This window comes from Anser brachyrhynchus (assembly GCF_964034855.1).
Source record: "Anser brachyrhynchus genome assembly, chromosome: 3".
Lineage (NCBI taxonomy): Eukaryota > Metazoa > Chordata > Aves > Anseriformes > Anatidae > Anser > Anser brachyrhynchus.
In genome coordinates, this window is record NC_137696.1 from 54864466 (window position 1) to 54884863 (window position 20398).

General features: G+C 36.6%; 1 protein-coding gene across 4 annotated transcripts in view; it reads left to right on the plus strand.

Annotated features, from left to right (window-relative positions):
* Positions 1-20398, plus strand: part of UTRN (utrophin) — a gene marked incomplete at its 3' end in the record, with an annotated part of 370441 nt that overhangs the window by 340656 nt on the left and 9387 nt on the right. For 3 of the 4 annotated variants that reach the window (XM_080586229.1, XM_080586228.1, XM_080586227.1), the window contains 6 exons: positions 2935-3071; positions 4661-4699; positions 4942-5007; positions 6965-7030; positions 14327-14485; positions 14857-15100. In XM_080586229.1, coding sequence (XP_080442355.1) covers positions 2935-3071; positions 4661-4699; positions 4942-5007; positions 6965-7030; positions 14327-14485; positions 14857-15100 — 711 coding nt within the window. Of the gene's footprint in view, positions 1-2934; positions 3076-4660; positions 4700-4941; positions 5008-6964; positions 7031-14326; positions 14486-14856; positions 15101-20398 lie in introns of those variants that run through there. The other variant, XM_080586230.1, reaches the window with a different exon arrangement.

Below are 20398 nucleotides of genomic sequence, written 5' to 3' on the forward strand. Positions count from 1 at the left end.
TTTTTAAAAAGAAATTTACATTCCTCTCCTTTCCCACCATATATTATATATGCTTTAGAGCTCTCCCAACTGGTTTATTGTATTGTTGGTAATACTTTTTCCCAATGAAGATTTGTCCTATTTCTAATACATGAAAAATACATCAAAACTGTTTTCTCAACCTTTGTATGAAAACCATGCTTCAGCATTTTCTGTTTTTTCTATCACTTTCCATATAAATCCAAGAGTTTGTAAAATTTATATTGGTTTACAATGATTTTTTTCTGTTTTTAGTTTGACTTATGACTCTATTCATTCCTGGCAGTATACTAAAGAGTGCTAATGCCCGTTTGTCAGTTTTTCCATATATTTTTTTCCTTGAGACATTCAGCTATAGACTTTTTTATTTATTTCTGTATGCCAGCCAAGGATCTTCGTCATTCTTTCCTGAACTTTGTCATTTTGTAAGAACTGAGGTTTTAAATGGAGACTGAAAGCATGGTCTTTGGCTGAAATTTTCATTGAAAGAATAATTTGCTTCTGAAGTTACTACCATAGTATTTGTGGTATTGATCTGTGTGGAAATAGCCAAGATGCCATGTTGGACCTGTACAAGTTACCTGTTGTTTTTAATTTAGTAGATAGAGTTTACACAACTGCTGGCTAGTGTTTTTCAGAAGTTAAATGCTCTTTTGGCATGATTTTTGATTGGATTGTGTAGTGTGGCTGCGTGCAAAAAACGGGGGAGAAATGCTTCTAAAAGTTACGTCTTAGTCCTGTGAATTAAAATAGTTCTTGCAAATCTGCTCAAATTTCACTGGTTAGTATTTATCGTCCTCACTCAGTACATAGTCAAATTAGTTTTTCCAAGGAACTGGGTCAGGCTGTCATACCAAATAAAGAATACTCCAGAGGAGAAATTTGGCAGCTCAGTAGGCATTTATTTCTGCAATGTGTAGGTACTAAAACTTTCATTCATTGGCCTTGGGACAGAGTTCCATCTGCTAGAGCTACTGTTGCGTGAGAATAAGCAGCCCTTTGGATGTCACGGTCCTTGTTTGGATGATTCCATGACTGTAGCAGATGCTTCCTGAGCGTGATTTTGTGAGCCCTTCCTTAATTTACCTGTATTAAAATATAGGGGTTCAAATACTTCTTAATCCCAAATGTGCTCAGTTTGTTGCTACTTGTTAAAGCCAGATGTCAGAAACTTTCACCAACATCAGTTCGATTATCTGCTTTTATTGCTACTCTGATATGCATTATAGGTTTCATAACTGCATGTATTATACACACATTAAATTTTTTCCCCTGTCACATATGTATTTTATGTTTTGACAATAGAAAATAAAATCAGTACAGTTTGTCTGACGCGCTTTTAAGCCTCTTCATAGTGGGAATAAACTAAAAAGCCTTTATCTCTGTTTTCCCTGTGGATATCCATCCTTCTTGGCATTCTTTTATGTTAATGTGCTTCTCTGAAGGCAGAGTGCCAAGAAATGCAGGCCACAGTTTGTTACAGGGTTTGGGCTAGAGATGTGTAGAAGCCATTGCAAACCTGCAGCTAATGCAGGAGGTGAATGGCCACTTTTTCTTTACTGCAGTTGCAAGAAGAAATGTTTAATATTAACTTCCCCATGGGTTGGAGGCCATTCTGTTTAAGTACTCAGTACAGTCTGAAAACACATATATTTGAAGGCATACTATTGTTTCTTCCTGCAGATGTCTTTGTTATAGCCATTTTCACCTTGCATATTATGCCCTTCTTTCCTTGTATCCCTGTTTTTGTAGCAGAAGTTCATTGAGTAGTATTGCCAAAGCAGTGTTGCCATTGCTGCTATGATTATTTCCAATTAAATTGATCCTTAAAAGCAGCTGTGTCAATTTTAATTCAGCACTAAAGACCAGCTGTGGCAGTGAGGGATAGAGCTAAGCATTTGTCGGTTTTGGACAAGGCTGCATCAGTAAGGACCAGTAAAAAAAAAAAAAAAAAATTCATCAAGGGGTTTTGCTGTTTGTAGCTTGCAATTTTAGACTTGGAAAATCTTGTGGCTGACTTTCTTTCCAGCCTCTTAGTGTGACAGTAAGGAATATGCTCGATCAGTCTGTGAGATTGTTAATTCAGGCACAGGCTGTTCTTACCAGACCCGCTTCTGACTGTGCCTTTGCACAGTGCCCATACAGTGGCTGTGATTTCATCTGTGGGTATTTTTTGGCCTTGGAGTGATACGGATAATAGCAGAAACCTGTAGGAAGAGATCTGGTAACCTGAGAAAATACTCATGAAAAATGTGGCTGTCACAGGAGAGATTGGTTTAGCACATACCATTTCCATCTCAAAGTTTTCCAGTTTAGGTATATAATGGGAAGCATTGAATATTTTGTGGCACTTTGTGAACGCATAGGGTTGTGTTAGTTACGTGTTGTATTTTTTTTTTTTTCAAACAAAGCCATTACTGTTAGCTGTATTTTTTCAGCAGAGCCATTACAAGGTATTTCTTCTGCCTGTGAAAGTGAGTCATGAGCTTCATATGCACGAGTATACTGTCAAGATTGCTTTCAGTGGCTGAGAGGATACCCTCGTAGCTGGCAAACTGATTTGCTTTTTTTTCCACTTTGTAAGACTGTAAATGTTTAATTTAAGATTTGAACGTGCTTCTGCTTCAATTTTTCCCTCATTTTCTCTAATTAGTAATTTCTCTAATTGGGTAAACCCAATGCATTTATTACTAGCAATTTGAAGCCTCGGTGTGTTGATTTTTTTTTTTCCAATAGAAGAGAATTTGTAGATGTATTACCATTATTACTGTACCGTATTTCATGACACTTAAAAAGGTGATTTTAATGTCACTAACATTCTGAAGTTCCTCCTTTCAGGAAAGTAGTATCTGTATTATCTCAGCGCTATTTAGCAATTCAATTTAAGTTCAATTTAATTTCCTTTAACTTTTTAAGACAACATCTGGGGAAGATGTACGGGACTTCACCAAGGTGCTGAAGAACAAGTTCCGGTCAAAGAAGTATTTTGCGAAGCATCCCCGACTTGGCTACCTACCTGTGCAAACAGTTTTGGAGGGTGACAACCTGGAGACGTAAGCTTGATTATAGAGTAATTGCTTCTGGCATCGCTGGCCTGTTTCATTAAAAACAAAAAAGTGAAACCCAAGAAATAACTAGCATCAGGAATTAGTTTGCATTATTTGCAGATCTTGCCTATTTTTGAAGAAGAAATGTATTTCCTTTTGTTTGGTGGTATAGGTATTTTATCATAAAGCCATGGACTTTAGCAGGCAGTGCTGAAGGGATCTTAATGGCTGTTTTACTGAGAAAATTTCCACAGCTTTGGGGAGACTGGGCTTTTGGAACCACACTGCCTCTTAGGTCATCTCAAAGTTCCTGGAGTTAGAAATCTCTGACCTAATGAGGTTCCTACAAACTTCAGAAATACAGGTGGCCTAATAAGAGATAACACTCTCAGTGTCTCCACACTGTTATTTACAGTGCTGGCAGAAACACTTCATATTATTTATTTGCTTACTTGGTAGCTGTCAGCAAAGGAGACTTTTAAAAGAACAAAAGATATGTTGACAGGGCACTACAAGTGGTTTTATGGACTGACTCTCCGTGACACTGTGGAGTCTGTGGTGCTGCTGTACGTGTTGTCTAAACACAGCACCGCTTACTCATCAACAGCAGCCCCTGTGAAGCTTCAAGATACATTCTCTGCTTGCATGTGAAAGCCCAGTGCCCTTGTCCATGCTCCATTTTTGTGACCCAGAAGATTGTGCTTTTTATTTGCAGTAATCAAACAAAATCCACTCATTATCAGTTTAAGAAAGAGGAAGAAGTAATCTGGCCTGGGTTCTAAGCAAGAAATGCACATACAAAAAGTTCAGATGTTACTCACGAGGGCAATCTTCAACTGGTCTATTTTAAAACAAAATGAACGTGTCGTCAACAATGGAAAGCAAAACTTTGATGTGATGAAAGTTTGCCAGTGGTACCTGGAATTGGAATGTCAAAACTGTAATCACAAGTCAGGATAAAACTCCTTTGGCCCGTCACAAGACAAATTGCCATGCTGAGGAAACTACTCGTGTAGGTTCTCACCCCTTCAGGTGACAAAACCCAGTAGCATGTTACTTTAAAAATAATAAAAAAATAGAAATACTAAATAGTTACCTAAGTGTCAGAATATATAATACAATATGTACTTATATCATCTTATTTTTATTCAGTAGGAAAATAAGCATTGATAACTTTATACAATGGGATGTTTTGTTGTTGTTGGGCTTATTTTTACCCAATAAGTTTTTGAAAGAGCATTTTCTAGTTAGTTTACAAGAAAAGCTCCAACACTTAAGCAGAATTGAAACAAACTAATTGTGGTTTACAAACTGCAGTTCAATTAGTGACATTGTTTTGGTGTTTTTGTTTTTAAATTTGACTTTTAACAAAATGAAGTTTGTAAGTCAGTCTCCTATCTGTCCATGATACAGTGCAGTAACTGTTGCTGTCTCTTTTCTATGTCAGTTGTTGCTGATTCAAATAATCTGGGTGGGCTGCTGGTAAAAATGTTTTGTTTCTCTAGCTTTCTCTCTCTTAAGTGGCACTGAAGTTTGTTTCATAGTTTCTTTTTCTTTCTCTCTCTTTCTTTCTCTTTTTTTTTGTCTTCGTACAGTCCTATCACTCTCATCAGTATGTGGCCAGAGCAATATGAGTGAGTATGCTGAACCCCTTTGTCTGGAAAGCTTAATATACTAGTTATTTTCTCTAAGCTGAGTTGCTGCTAATCTGATGTGCATGAGCTGTAGGGCATGGCTGACCAAAAGCAACAACCCTGTCATCAATATTATGAATTTATTTATTTGTCATCATTTTAAATTACTTATAAAATGATTTTGTCTATATCGTGAATCGCTTTTGACACCAGTATTATTTTTTTATTTTTTCTCAAACTAGTCCTTCCCAGTCTCCACAGCTATTTCATGATGACACACACTCCAGGATAGAGCAGTATGCTACTAGGTAAGAAATGCACAGACTGTTTCTCACCAGTGTGCTTCATTTTGTGATTGATTCCTGCTGTTTTTAATCTACTCTACTGGCTGGACATTATTTATTAAAAAGATACAGTTCTCTGTACTCAGAAGAAAGTCAAATGTTTTTAAATCATCAGCTTCTGAATACAGTCATATTAAATATAAAATAGATGCATTAAATCTGTCATCTGTCATGCAAAATGGAAACTGTTGCAGAATTGCTGTGTGTTATTTCTAAAAATGGGCTGTTTTTATTTTGTTTCATTTTTAACCTTTGGGAATAGACTCAGCTTGTTGGATACATAGTTTTTCCCAGTAGCATTTTACAGTCAGGTTTTCATTTTCTTACGTGATTTTAACCATTACCCATTAACCATTGACTTTTAGCAGAGGATATAATAATTACAGATGGTTTATGTTCTGGCTTTTATGGAGTCACCCAAGTGATTTTAGGTTAAAATGTCTTTCATGCCAAGTCTATCTTGGTGATGCAGTGTTTTGCTGAACTCTCTTCTGTTCATTCAGAGCTGATGAGAGTTAAGCCCTTAGCAGAGGTACCCTCTCAAAAATAAGTAATGACAGTCCACTTTTAGGCAACACAGAAATTGTTCCATATTCCCATGGGAACAACTGACTCAATTTTGCTTTGAGTGTTTCATCTGCTGTATCTGATCTCCACAACTTATAAACAATATTAACTTTTTCAGCTTTTTGAATAAAAATTCAGAGCTTATGCTCAAGTTAGCTATTTGCTACTGTATTCTTGTTTATGGGCACCATAAAGAAAACTTATAAACTCTCTGAGATGTACTGGTTATTGTACTACCTTATATAACAAAGGTATATGAAGATTAATTTTAAAATTCAGCTATGTTTCATGAAAGACTTAAAGATCTGAGCTAAACGGCATTACAAAGATGACTTGCAAGCACCTCACTCACTCTTGTTACTCACTGTGAACTAGATCTGCTTCAGATGGCCCAGAGCAGAGATGACCTGAGTGCTTAGGGACTTGTCCTCTCCTCAGGGGAGGTTTTGGAGCATGACATCCCACTGCTAGCCCGGGGGCGTGCAAGGCAACCAAGACAACTTCATTGTGTGTGCACTCATTTATAGTCCTTAAACTCTGAGGAATACTAACAAACATACAGATGGGCAAGCTTGTTCTATGCTGAAGGAATACACTGCAGTTCATGTTTCTTTAGGGCTTTGCATACTTCTTTCAAAAAGTTTGAAGATGTCTGTAATAATGTGTATTGCACTTGCAAAAGTAAGTGTGAAGTTTAAGATATCTCTATAGTACTGAAAACAACTGTATTTGAAGCAGTCCAGTATAGGTGCACAGTATTCCTAGACTCCCTGGACTTTTATGCATGTCTTACATAGATAAGGTATATCTTTCCTAGACAGCTGAGCAGACAGAAAATTTCTGCTGTGATTTTAAAGAATTTTATGGCCTTCTATGACCCTATAATAATCCAGTCCTTTTAGATTAAGTAATTACACTGGTTTTGGGGTTGTTTTCCAGGACACGTCTGGCCACAGGGTGAGGTTATTTGCCAAGCATAATTTCAGATGGTGAATATACTATATTTGAAAAGTATTTGTCCTCTTTTATTAGTCCAGTTTTATAAAAATCAAAAAGAAAGCCATCTGTGAAACATCTCTAATTTTACCATGAGAGTTGTGGTGGTGGTAAAGAAAATTATACTAGATATAGAAAATATGCTTGTTCCTTGACAAGTATAATCAGTTAATCATACCACAAGTGTCTCATGAAAGTCCTCCGGATTAGATATTTCTGTCAGCCTACAAGTTTATTCCTTTTCATGTGTACCAAGATTGCAATATCTAATCTGTTTCTAAGAAATGGTCTTCACAGTGCCTCTGTTTAAATTATGCAGCATGGTCTCTGAAAGTCATGGTCTTTCCCTGCTTTTCAGGCTTGCCCAGATGGAAAGGACCAACGGTTCCTTCCTCACGGACAGCAGCTCCAACACAGGAAGCGTGTAAGTAACTAATGTTCACTCAGGCTGCTTAGGAACCTGGGTTAGTGCTGTCAGCTATAGTCCTTTCAAAGTTGTAGCACAGGATTTAGCCCTAGTGAAAGAAGCAAATGAGTATGACTCCAGGAATGCCTGCCTAAATTTCATTATTACCAGTATCAGTTGTATAAATGGGTGGTTCTCATTTGGTGATGTAAGGGAACTCTACATTTGTCAGCTATTCTCCTTCAGAAATGAGGGTATTCATGTGACTGGAAAAAAAATATATAGCTCTATAGGTTCTAGTTTGTGTTCATTTCCTGTTTTTATCATAGTATAAAAGAAAAGAAATCCTCCTATGTCGAAGTGGGCAATGACAATGGGTCAGTAGCTTTTGCTACCTTCCAGGACCGTTTTCTTCTTTTAAAAAAAAGTTATCTGTATTGGAGGTTATACAGAAGAGTGTTGCTGCTGCTTGCTTAGATTTTAGTCACTGGCTGCTGATCCATCTGTACTTGGGGATATATACACAGTCCTACATTAATTTTATCAAGGCTGTTGTGACATTTTTATTGTAAAAGCCTTCATTAAAATGAATCGATGAACCTGGAAAGCATAAAACCCTTTGAATTAAATATGATTATTTTCAGTGTTAACATAGATGAAAGTTTCAATCTCTCTGTATCACCTGTTCTGTTAATTAAACCGGTGTAGTAGGTCCCTGCCTCTTTTAAGTTATTAATGAAAGTAACCAGCTTTTTTAAAGAGGAAATTGTTCCTGTTCAGCTCTAGTTAGTTAGAAAATGTTGTTGTTGTCAGTATACTTTTACTTACTGTTTTGAAATTTAACCATGAAATAACTCTACCTGTTAATGTGCAAACAATGTGAGATTTAAAATATTTTGCTTCAGAGACGCGCTTGTGATCACCTTTAAATTTGTTTCCTCTTTCCTGTTTGATTAACTCTAGTTACATAATTAATAAAACCTTTTTCACCTGCAACAGTTTTCATGTGTTTCTGTCATTGGTACCTGCACCAAAGACAGAAATGCAGCCAAACTATTCCCTTTTGATTTCCCAAAAAGGGGGGGGAGGGACGACAACAAATATAAGTATTAACATAAAACACAAATATAGTGTCATTTGGTGTCATTGAGTTGTTATTTTGGAATTAATGAGCCTACAGATATACAAAGACCAAACAACCTTCCATTCCAATGGTAAAAAGGGATGCATACGCTTAATTTCTATTGGCAAGTCAGCTGTTGATTTTAAACGTAACTTCTCCTTTTTTCACCTGTAAAAATAACCTTTATTGTAAGAAAAGGAATGAACATGGTGAACTTGTGTACCAATATGGGGGGAGAGACTTCCAAATTTCGATCTCAGTCCTGATGTCAAAAGAGGACTGTTACACGCAAACTATACGGAGATTCAGAGGCCTAAGAGGACAAGAAAGTAACTTTTTTTTTTACCTAATGGCACCTTTTCTTTTATTTGCAGATAATATTTTGTACTTCTGTTAAGGTACATGGTGAAGTACTCACAAAATTCTAAAAAACTGTCATTTAAAGCTTGGGCTTGCACTGTTGCAGGGAGATACAGAGCTATGAGGTTAGGATCCCAGTTTGGATCATAAATCTCCTACAGCTGGAACATTGAGTATCTAGTATTATAGCTCAGCTCTATTTTTATTGTTTAAGTGTTTGACATTAAAATATGCATGCTGTAATCATCCTGTATAGACTGAAGTAGAAGGAGCAATTTGGAACTTGGATGCACATTTTTTAGCCCAGAGGCATCTGCTATCTGAGTCCATCTGAGCAAAATCTCTTTCATATTCTTTTGAACCTTTAGGAGATTATTACTGATTTTAAAAGCAAATTCTCTCTTCATAATTGTAGTTCTGTTCTGTGATCTTATGGTTTTTTTTTTGGTCCTCATAGTCCCATAGTTTACTGTGGCCCTATAACAGAGACAAAATTGCTCTTAGTATTAGAAGAAAATTACTGCTTTGGTCTTGTCAGGTTAGCAAGTTCATCAACAATATGTTTAATGCACTTCATGCTCCAGAGGGTATGTATAAGAAGACTTCTACATTTGAATGACAATCGGAGAGCTTCTGCTGTCAGCTAAATATTGTTTTTTTGCAGAAATGTTCTGCAGTATGCTATTTGCTTAAGACAACATTCTTCAAAGAAATGTCTTCTTTTTAAATTAACCTGTTGTCTTGAATGTAATTATGACAATCTTTAACTCACAAAGGTTTTATGCACCCCACAAGGGTGTGTGATTTCCATTAAAATACACATTTTCCTCAGCTGGAAAAAATATCTGTAGACAGCAAAAAAGACTCTCTGCTGTAGTATGTCTGTTCTCTTAACAACAAACAACAACAACAAAAAACTAATGCTGTCATGCATGAATTTTCTGATATAAATACACTGAAGAAAAATACTTTTTTCATGTAGTCTTCATTATATATTATGGAGTTCTAAATATTTAGGCTAGACTGTTGTGATGAGTTTTCTTTGCCTTTAAGTCATGCAAAAACATCTATATTCGTAAAGCAGACTGGCCTTTTCATAAGTGAAGATGAACACAAGGAAAAATGAAGACTTTGCAGCAAAGAATGATAAATAGTATTCCTAATGGAAAGCCATGCCTCACAATTTGACAAATCATGGCGCAGTAGAATGAAAAGACAAAAAATGTTAGAAAAATAGTAGAATGTAGCTCTCATTCCTGTAATGTATGAGCTATATTATCCAGCCCATACTGAAGTTAATTGGATTGAGTTGGACGTAATATAAATAATTTCTGTATATATGCGAATGTTTAATAGCTATTTTCTAATTAATGCCTTTACTACCAGTCATCTTCATGTCTGCAGTGCTTTTGCTGATCCCACTTTACACTCAACTGAAGGCAGTGTTGGAATATATCTGACATCCCACTTGTTCAGGAGCTATGTGCTCGGGTGCAGGGGTAAGAGCAAGCAATGAACAGCAGTGGTGCTTTCAGCTGGCACTGCCACTCAGTGTGTTGCGAGCCAAACTGGAGTCCTAGTATACCGCACCTGAATACTTTGACATGGTGTAAGTGATTAAAAGGCAACTTGCTGCAGTGGGAAGTTAGTTCCAGATTAAAGACAGAGAGAGGATTTTAGAACTGTCTGACCCTTATTCTAATATATGTTACAGCATCAGTAGGTCAAGATATGCTTTATTTGGACTAGTATATGGTCATTGGTATGAGAAAAATAGCATAGGAAAAATGAAAGTGATGGAGGAAGGAAGATCACAAATGTACTCTTACTATATAAAATCCAATTTAGCAATTCTTTTAATTGGATAAAATAATACACTAGTGAAAAGTGACTGTCAAGAAATCTGAAATTTTCTTTCCACAACTCAGTCTTGATGAAGAGAAGTAAATTGCAACGTTTTTTAATCTCTTGCTTCTCCCACATATAATGCATCCTTTGGAACAGACCTGTTGAAAATATATATCCACAAAGAATATTTCAAATGACATTTTCCCTGGCTCTCCTAGTTGGGGTGTTCTTTCCCTTTGAGGTGTACTTCTTTCAAGTCTGACCTTCTGGGTTGTCATTTTCACTGCTTTCTTGAATGCCAAAATGCTGAAAAGGACCCGCAGTCTCTGCTCTTGAAGGACTGGTGTGTAGTTCTAGCCTTTTCTCAAAGCACAGAGGGTCTTCAGGAGAATAACCACCAAGAGAGGATGAGGAATTTATTTTGATGTGGCGCTTTCATTTTGGTTGCCGATTGCTGTGTCCAGCCAATTCTAACAAAGAATAAAGTCGTGGATTTCTCAAAATTCAAGTATTTCCATGCTACCGAACACATCACTCCCTTATCACTTCACATCATTGTGAAGCCCAGTGTTGGGACTCCTGTGCTACCAATGAATCTGTCTTTCTTGTAGTCATGAGGTTTGTTGTTTTGCAGATTCAAGGGGTTTGAACTTTTTTTTGAATCAGCAGTTTTGCAAGACAGGCCAAAGAGTATTTGTTTGTTTTGGTCTCCTTTACTGGACACAATAGAGTGAAAAAATATCTAAGCATTTCCTGTGTAAACTCTTTCTTTAAGTGGTTTATAACTTTCATTAAAAAGTTAGGTTACACCTTATGTAAAATCTTGACAGATTTTCAATTTTAATAAATTCAAATATAATAAATCCAACTTTGCAGAGCACTATTAAAAAAATCAAATCTATTTCAGATGACCTACATAGTTGCTTATAAACTAATTCATCATCTTAATGAAGTAGACAGCAGCTTTCTGATGCCTAATTAAAAGAAGCAGACTAAAGCGCTTTATCAGATGAACCTGTCATGACAGTATCAACAATCTTGCACAAAAGAAGCCTGTATGTGTAGTTACACAAAAAATATTTAAGCAGTGTTTTGAAACCTGCACATTAAATGCATGTTTCCTCTCTGTCCTGTGCTTTAGCACATTGCTTGCTGAAGGTGTGGTGTTGTTGGTGCCAGTTCCCTGCTTAGTGCAGCTCTTCCAGTTGCAGCGTGCGGCCGCTCTGCACGTTTTGCTGGGCTGCAGAGGCCCGGCTGTGTACCACAGTTTGAAGCCCTAACAGGGGTTACAGCACTTCAGCAAAAACTTGGTTATAAGGAGTAGGGTTTCTTGCTTGTTTTGTTTTTGCTAAGATGGTAGAAGAATGGAGAAGTGCCACAGCATTTTCGTTACCACATCAGGACCTGGTCTAAACTCCATTAACTACACTAGTCTTTGGTTTATCTTCAATTAGAGTAATGCAAAATAAGAAAGCAAGTGGTTATCAATTTCCCCGAGATCACTCAAAAGGTGGAGAAAGAAAGCAGTTAGAGGCTTTTTTTCTGTAGGTAAGGGGGAAAAAAATGAGGCAGTGTTCTGTTTCTGTTTCAGCTAACTCGATCACCTATTCCATATGTTTTTGAGGAACTTACAATCCCAATTATGTTTTAATTGTATAGCTGTATTGAATGAAATAACTCATCCCATGCAAATAAATAAATGTAAAGATTAATATTGTGATTTCTTTTCATGACTAGACTACAGCCAAGAAATGTAAGAAATAAGTGAATATATTATTTCCTATTATATATATAAGGATCCTTATATATAAGGATATACAATATATACAAATACATATATAATATACGTATGTATTTCTCTGTTAAAAACAGAGGAACTCACTAATGAGGTTTCTTTTTCACTTTTCCATGTAAACTTTCTGCCAGCTAGTAGTTAATCAGCAATGACAGGATGAGGGAAAGTGTTACGCAACCAGGGCTTTGTGGAAGGAACTTCTCATACCTGCCTATTTTTAACCTTTATATCATAAACGAACCTGTGTGGAATAGAATGTCACGCGCTTTAAAAGTGGATAGAACTGTCACAGGAGATATGGGTTTTTAATAATATTCTTATATATTTATTTCTAATGTTACTTGTTGCACATTTATTTGATTGAAAGTCTAGACTCGGTGACAATTCAGAAGGCAATATGATAGCTTTGGCTAGATAGAGAATAGTTTTTCTTGAGAAGGAATCGCTCAGTGTCATTCTACCATTGGATTAGCCTTCAGTAAGAAGTTTAAGTACTACTACAAAGAACCAAATCGCTTTTCTGCATAACAGAACTGCAGGAGTCAGTGTTTAATAGATCGGTGGATATTTTGGCTTGCTCCTAGTAGTGGTGAAGATTTTGTATGGGTATTGATGTAGTGAGGTAGCAAAAAAATCTTAGTTCAGTAGCAGAAGGTAAGGTCTTCAATTATACAAACAGTATGTTTGCAACTCTTGTTTGTTCCTGCCATATGCATTTGCTCTAGTTCAGCTGTACACCCACAGGTTTTGAGAACGGATGAGTGCCTTTACCCAAGAGCTTGATTTTATTTTTGAGGAAAAAACACAATACATTTGCGTCTTCCATAAAGCACCTGATGTGTTTTACTTGTACATGCATTTATTCATAGATTATTTTTCACCACAGACAAAACTTCTGTTTCATCCCGGATATACATTTCTAAATAACTGTTTTTACTGTTTATTCACCTGTACTTTTAGATATTTCATGATGTTAAATTGACTGACAGGAAGTAAAACAAAAACAAACAAACAAAAAACCCACAAGCAACAGAAAACTCTTGAAAAGCTCCATTTTTAATATAAAAAATAAATACTTTGTATAGATCAAACTTCCAGTTCATCATGTGTGCTTTCAAAAGTAGTACTTGAGGATACTTATGTCAGACCACAGTCAGTTGAATGGCAGAATTCATAGCTACTTCTTTTCAACAATAGTATGAAAAAGCTCAGCACAAGAAAAAATATTTTCAAATATGGAAAGCTCTCTTTTCTAAGTGGTATCTGAACACGTATGCGTATATACCACTCTTGTTTTTCTCTCTGTTGTTGATCATGCTGTACCTGTAGAAGATCTTTAGGATGAAGTTTGTAGGCACGATACTTCACATATAATAAAGTATGCAGCTTCTGCTTTGTAGTCAAGTAGAGAAATGAATTTAAAGGAGGGTTTTCTTTGGCAATCATATTGCTATGATTCAGCAATAGTCTCTCTTAAAAGCATGAATAGCATGTTTTCTGCTGATGATGTATCCTTCAAAGCAGGCAAGCAAACTATTTTTAGGATGTTGTATCTTTCACTATCTATCAATCTCACAGTACTATGGAGAAAAGCCAGCAACTGGGGAAGGAAGGCACACCTATAAAAAGGCAAACGTATTTGGACATTATAGCATAAAAGTTTCAGGACTTCTGTATCTTCTCACCAGAAGGTAATTTCTATGCGAGTCAGGAGGGAGATGGTGTTATAAATTATTTTATTCCAGAATCTGTAAGGAGAAGGATATCTAACAACAGCTTGTTTGGTTTTATTTATTTTTAAGACATTTCAAGTCAGTTATTTGCAGTTTATATTCTCAGATTCTTGCTTTCAGTACTTCTTTCTGAACCACCAGCAGTATTTGTTCTCCGTATATACATTAAAGAAAACTGTTTTTTTCATTACTACCGATCAATCTTCTTTCTCCTGTGCATTGTATGTTTACGTGTGTTTTGCAGCATTTTTAGAACCAACTCGTAAGAATTTGAATACAATTTGCTGAGATATACATCTAATACTTATACCATAAATTCTGGCAGGCTTAATTCCTACTCTCTTAGTCCTTTCTCATAAACAAACAAACAAAACCCCTCAGCTTGTCAAAGTTGTTTGCTCACATAATAAATGTGTTACTGCTCTGTCTTTATCTGCATTGTTTTGTTGCTCTAGAGAGGACGAGCATGCCCTTATCCAGCAGTATTGTCAGACACTGGGAGGAGAGTCACCTGTGAGTCAGCCACAGAGTCCTGCTCAGATTCTCAAGTCAGTGGAAAAGGAAGAGCGGGGAGAGCTGGAGCGCATCATTGCTGACCTCGAGGAAGAGCAAAGGTGTTATAAGCGTGCTATCTTGTGTCTGAATTGTCATCTTATTGTTTGAGCTATGCATTTACTATGTGCGGTTGTCGGAGAAGATGAGAAGAGAGACAGCTAGGAGTCATGACTTTAACAAAACAAAAAAATTAGTCAAGGCGTATGTCATGCATAGCCTGACTCTGTTAGCTAGAAAAGTGTGAATCTGTGATAAAATACCGTAGGTTCACCTCTCCTTTGTTGTGTAGGTTTTTTTTCATAAACTGCAAGTCAAGACATTGTCTTTGTATGAGCTGCTTGTGTTCTCTAGTTGGAGTTAATGGTAACAATTGATCGAAGAAGTTTTTTAATTGTTGATTGTTTCAACATTCTCCTCTTCAATTTACCAGGAGTCTGCAGATAGAATACGAGCAATTAAAGGAGCAACATCTTCGGAGAGGAATAAACCCTCTTGCATCACCTCCTGACTCTGTTGTGTCACCTCAGCATGCTTCTGAAGATGCTGAGCTCATTGCTGAAGCTAAACTCCTGAGGCAACATAAAGGTCGCCTGGAAGCAAGGATGCAAATATTGGAAGATCACAATAAACAATTGGAGTCTCAGCTTCACCGACTACGGCAGCTACTTGAGCAGGTAAATGTATACTCATATCTTTCCTGACATGTTTCTTCTGCGTGATGAATTTCTTGGTGGAGCAAAGGTGGTAGAATTTTACTGCAGATATTCTCATCACATTAGTTTGCTCTGTTGCGCTCAGTCATTTCTAGGGTGAAGAGGTGTTTTTCGTACTCCCTGTTGTAAACAATTATGAAAGTCAAATGAGCACAAAATGATACAAGTGCTGGAATGATGTTGGTAACTTATGAAGCTTACAAACAAGTGCAACAGTTTTTTCCAAATTAAAAAGCAGAGGGAAGAAAACACATACCCTACTCCAAGTAGTGCTACCAATTACACCCTGTATTTGACTTCAGCTTTCCAGTGTGTCCTTAAATTATTTGTTTATTCCCATGGTTAGTCACTGAAACTGTGTTAACATGCCAAAGATATGTCTAATACGCAAAGGAGCAATTAATTCCATTAAAAAGTCCCATTCTTGAGTAGCATATTTAGAACAATAAGCTACATCAAACTTGTCCACTTAAAGATAAATGTTGCAGGCAAGAGCCTTTTAGCAAAAGCCCGTAGCTAGAGATTGTAGGTTTCCTTTGTTGGGAGAGAGAAATGTTTATTGAACTTGGAAACCAGATTACAAAAAACAAAAACACAACAGTAACTTCTACAAGGTGCTGTTTGAGAGGTTAGTTTGTACTACATTGTGTGTGGAAGCTTGAATGATGAAGAGAAATTTGTATGAATCTTTTTCTCATAACTAATTATTGCCATTGGGTCCCCAATGACCCCACAGACAGTTTCAGTTTAGTGCTTACAGCATGAAAATGCTCACCCTTTAAAACTTTTCTTTTCTAATGTAGTTGTGGCTAATCTTATTAATAATACAATTTTGTATACTTTTCAGTACCGTTGTAACATTCTTAACAAGATCTCTAGGATATGCATTTGTGTTGTGGGGGTGGGAGGGGTGGGGGTGAGAACAGCAGCATTTTCTTCTTAGCAGTTCTGCCTTTTGGATTTTTCTGGGCATTCTGCAACTTTTGATTTCTGATAGGGTAAGGTAGAACTAAAATGACCTTTTGCAATATTTCTGATTGTTTAAACCTTATTTGCTATATTCTGTTGCTCTTTTACTTCCTGTCTGAAATCTCCCTCCTCTTTGGGAGTCATGCTGGGCTTCTGATTGCTCCATGTGCCCTTCCCAAAGCTGTTCCTATTTCTCTTCTCTCCTCTCCTAACAGAGTGGCTGGTATTAAGTCGAGTATTTCAGAAGGTCGGCATTATTGCTTTTATAATATATCTGTGATTTTTCAATATGGCTTTCTAAACACATCCTTACTTTGTCATTTAGTACTTTTTTGACCTGCCACTAAGCAGATATTTTTGCAAACTGTCTCCAAGGATGCTGAAGCTACTCCTGAAGAGGATTCAGAAATTATAAATAATTTCAAATTTTCAGAGTGTGTTCTTTGGAACTTCTTTATACTGACATTAATACAGTTTTGAAGCAGCACTGTATCATGTTACTGTCCCCTGTAACTTTCTAGAAAAATGACCATTCTGCAGCATTTTGCAGTGGCATGTAGGCCATTCACAGTCTATGGAAGTCATTGCATTGAAGATTGTCATAAGTCCAAATGTCAAAATATATAACTGTAATTCCTCTAATAATAATTACTGGTATTAGAGGACACCACTATCTATCTTACAGCAATTTCTTTGCCATGACTGGCATTTCATGCTATCTCAGTTTCTCTCTCTGTCAAACAGCAAGTCTCTCTATTTCTTTTCTCCACTCAGCCTCCTGACTCTTGTTTATGTTGATAACATGCCACTGAATCTAAAATACTGGGACTTTTTTCTCTAAGAAATACGGCGTGATTCTATCTGCATACAAATGTTTGGGTACAAAGTTAATGAAACTTAGAAACTTTCCTACAGTAACTGTTTGAGCATTACAAGGTGTTCCTTAGAGAGCACCTTTAAAAGAAATGTGCATGCATCCTCACTGCACATTTGCCTACTTCTGGTCACAATTCTGAGATTAACATACTATTTTTATTTTAGTAAGCCCAAAGGATTGGGAGCTGTCACACGATGTTGTCATTTTGTCCGCCTGATTGATTATACTGCCAAAGAAGAAGGTGAAACAGAACTGGCATGTAACAGCATTGTTACCACAATTTTATGTTAATCATACAGAAAAAAAAAAGAATCCATTTTTACTTTTCTTTATACAGCCCTTTTAGATACTGTTTGTGCAAAATAGAAGTAAGGCCCATTATGAAGGGCATTTAAAATCTGCTTGGATTTTTCTTTGCTTGTCTGAACAAATGAAGTGAGGTTTCATATTGGACTTGATATTGAAGTTAATGGAAGCTAACATCATCTGTCGATGGATATATGATCAAACTGAAGAAAATGTAAATAGGGGCTGCAGCTCCCTCTCCTGCTAAAAGCAGAGGAGTTTTAATAAAAGAGAAAGGGGTGAGCTTTGTTGTGGTGTGTTTTTTTTTTTTTTGGTGGTGGTGGTTGTATGTTTTGGATTTGTGGCTGGAAGAATAAGCCTTGAACAAAAAGAAACACCAGCAATGAATTTGGAAAGGGAATTTGCCTGCTTGAGGTTTTCTGTGAATTCGGAGGTTGGGAGGGGGGGAAGCTTGCCTTTTTATTTTTAAAATACTAAAAGCAACAGAAGTCAAGGGAATAACTGCTACAGTTTATCTATCCCTTAACCTACAGTTTGAGCTCTTTCTTGGGAAAGACACCAGCAGGAGCCATAGAGAAGTAAAGCATTGTTGATCAAAATTGGTTAAAATAAGTATCTCCCTTGAAATGCTTTAAAAACCTTCGTAATACAGAGAAATCCCTCAGTTTCAGAGTTTTTTGGAGTAGAACTTATTTGTCCCTTTGTATCTTTATTTGGTTTTGCATAAAAAGAAATTTGTCATCTCTCAGAAACTGCAGTTGGAAACTTTCCCAATGTTTCTGCCTTAAAGATTGTCTGCCAGGTTGCTTTGAATAAGAATGCCTGAACTTCATGATGCCTAGAGGGGGCTGATGATAGAAGTGATCAGATTTTGTGGGTTTTTCTCAACTTGGGGTCAAGTAGCACATGATTGTATTGAGTTTTGATTCTACAAGTTCTTGGTGCTCATTATGTAGCCTTAGACAAGAGCCTGTGACTTTTCTGTACCTCAGTTTCTTTTCCAGTAAAATTTGGGTTCTCTCCTGGTAACACTGCTAAATCGCATAAATATAGCTATAGCCTCACAATTATTTTTCATTAAACTTTGTTCAGTACCTGATTTTTAAGGTATTTTTCTACTGCAGGAGCCCTTCCCTTGCTGCTCCAAACGCTGTTACTCATCTGCTGAACTGTATGGTCTTTTCTGACTTTGGAAGAAAAGGATTTTGGTTTTGTTTGCCTTTTCTTCTTGTTGCAGTCATTGGAGTTAGGTATTGTAACATCAGTATATTTAGATGAAAATGAAGTCTTTATACATTGGCCTCTGGTTAGAAAAGGATGTGTTTAAAAAAAAATAAAAATATATATTAAAAAAAAATCCAGCTGCAACGTTTTATTCTGACTGCTGCAGCAATATAATATACATCAACGTAAAGTATTCCAGGATGTTTTATTTGCTCTCAGTTAATCCACTATTAGAGTCCTTATGCTCTGTGTTTTGTTTTTTTTGTCATGTGCAACAGTCCTAAGTGGCACTGAATAACCTTCACTACTAATTCGTCATTTAAGTTTGTAGGCATCTCCTTTCTATCCTAATTAATCTTGACTTTGCAGTGCCCCTTCCTCCCTCAGTCATCTCTGCATCATTTGTTCATGATTTGCTTCAAGAGGGGCAGAAATCCAGCCCATTTGCAAGCCTGCATTTTGGATTATTCGAATTCTCTCCATCCATCTAGTTGTGGCGCGGGCAAGCAGCTACTTTGCTGCCACAAAGTTAGCCACTGAAGCTAACCTTGTTGTTCTACGCTGAAGTAACTCAACCCTTGGAGAGTTTGCTTCAGGTCTTTCTCTGTAAACTCTTCTTATACAGAGATTGCTGGCTATACCGAATTATCTGGGATTAGTTACCCCAGGCTTGGTGCATTTTAAATTGCTAAACTCATTCTACTTAGACCCTGTGACTGGTTGGAGCCTGATTGTGAATAACAAACTACTCAATAGGCATTCACTGTTCATACGGGTGTCTTGACAGTAAAATCCTTGGCTAGCTTGAAAGCATTTCCATTTTTCTTTGTCTTCTAAATGCAGAGCAATCTTTCTTGATTTATTCTTTTACTCAAATCTGAAAGTTGGTATTGTCATACTGAAAGAGAGATGAGATTTGGAGGAGAAAAACAGGTCTGTTGAATGCTCAAGGGAACATTTCCTTCTATTTCTCATCACTGTTTGCAAGAAGAAGTATCTTTCATTGTTCAACAATTTGCAGTTTTTTGTTGAAGTTTTTTTTTTTAAAAAAAAAAAAAAACTTGAAGTTTTAAAAAACTGAATGTTGCACTTAAGGCTGTGAGCTGCAAAGGAGCAAAGATGTGCACAAATCAGTTGTTCTGTATATTCCCTCTGCACTGAGTCTCATGGCTGTTTCAGACACTTTTTCAGTCTCAGAAAGAAAGTCTTAAAAATAATGTTATTTTGGTATTACTTCTGTATCTGCTCTTGACAGATTTAGTTAAATAATATGCTCTTTAAACTGTTCAGAAGCATCTTGATGATTTGCAGTCAAAAAGATAAATGATAGTGGCAACCATTTCAGCTCAGATTATGTAATTGCCTCAGATGGAAATGCCTTTTCACATGCTTCTGGCTTTCCAGAACAATCAGTTTTGGAGCTTAAATATTGTGTAACTCCTCTCTTCTTCAAAGGATTTCTTACAAGAAAGAAGGGAAATGCCTGTGCAAGATCCCTTCCAATATTTCTGAGTTGTTAAAGTGAAGAAGTCTTACAATCTTTTCTTTTGTGTCCACACATGTATACATAATGTCAAGCACATACATGACCACAGCTAAATGAAATACAGACCTTCAGTGTTTGAAGTTGTTCAGGTGAATTTAGGAATCAGGCTTGCCTACAACACAGTTTTTAAAGTACATGGTTTTCTGGAAATTACATAGTAAAACTTTTTTTTTTTTTTTTTTTTTCATATTTGGCATCCTCCGCACTGTTGCGAAGCAGCATCAGCAGGAGTGATGGATGATAGCTCCTACTTTTTAGATTTAACAGTTCTCCTGAATCTTGTGTCTTTGCTTGGTATGATTGTGAAGGAGTTTAGTAATTTTTTTTCTGTTTTGAA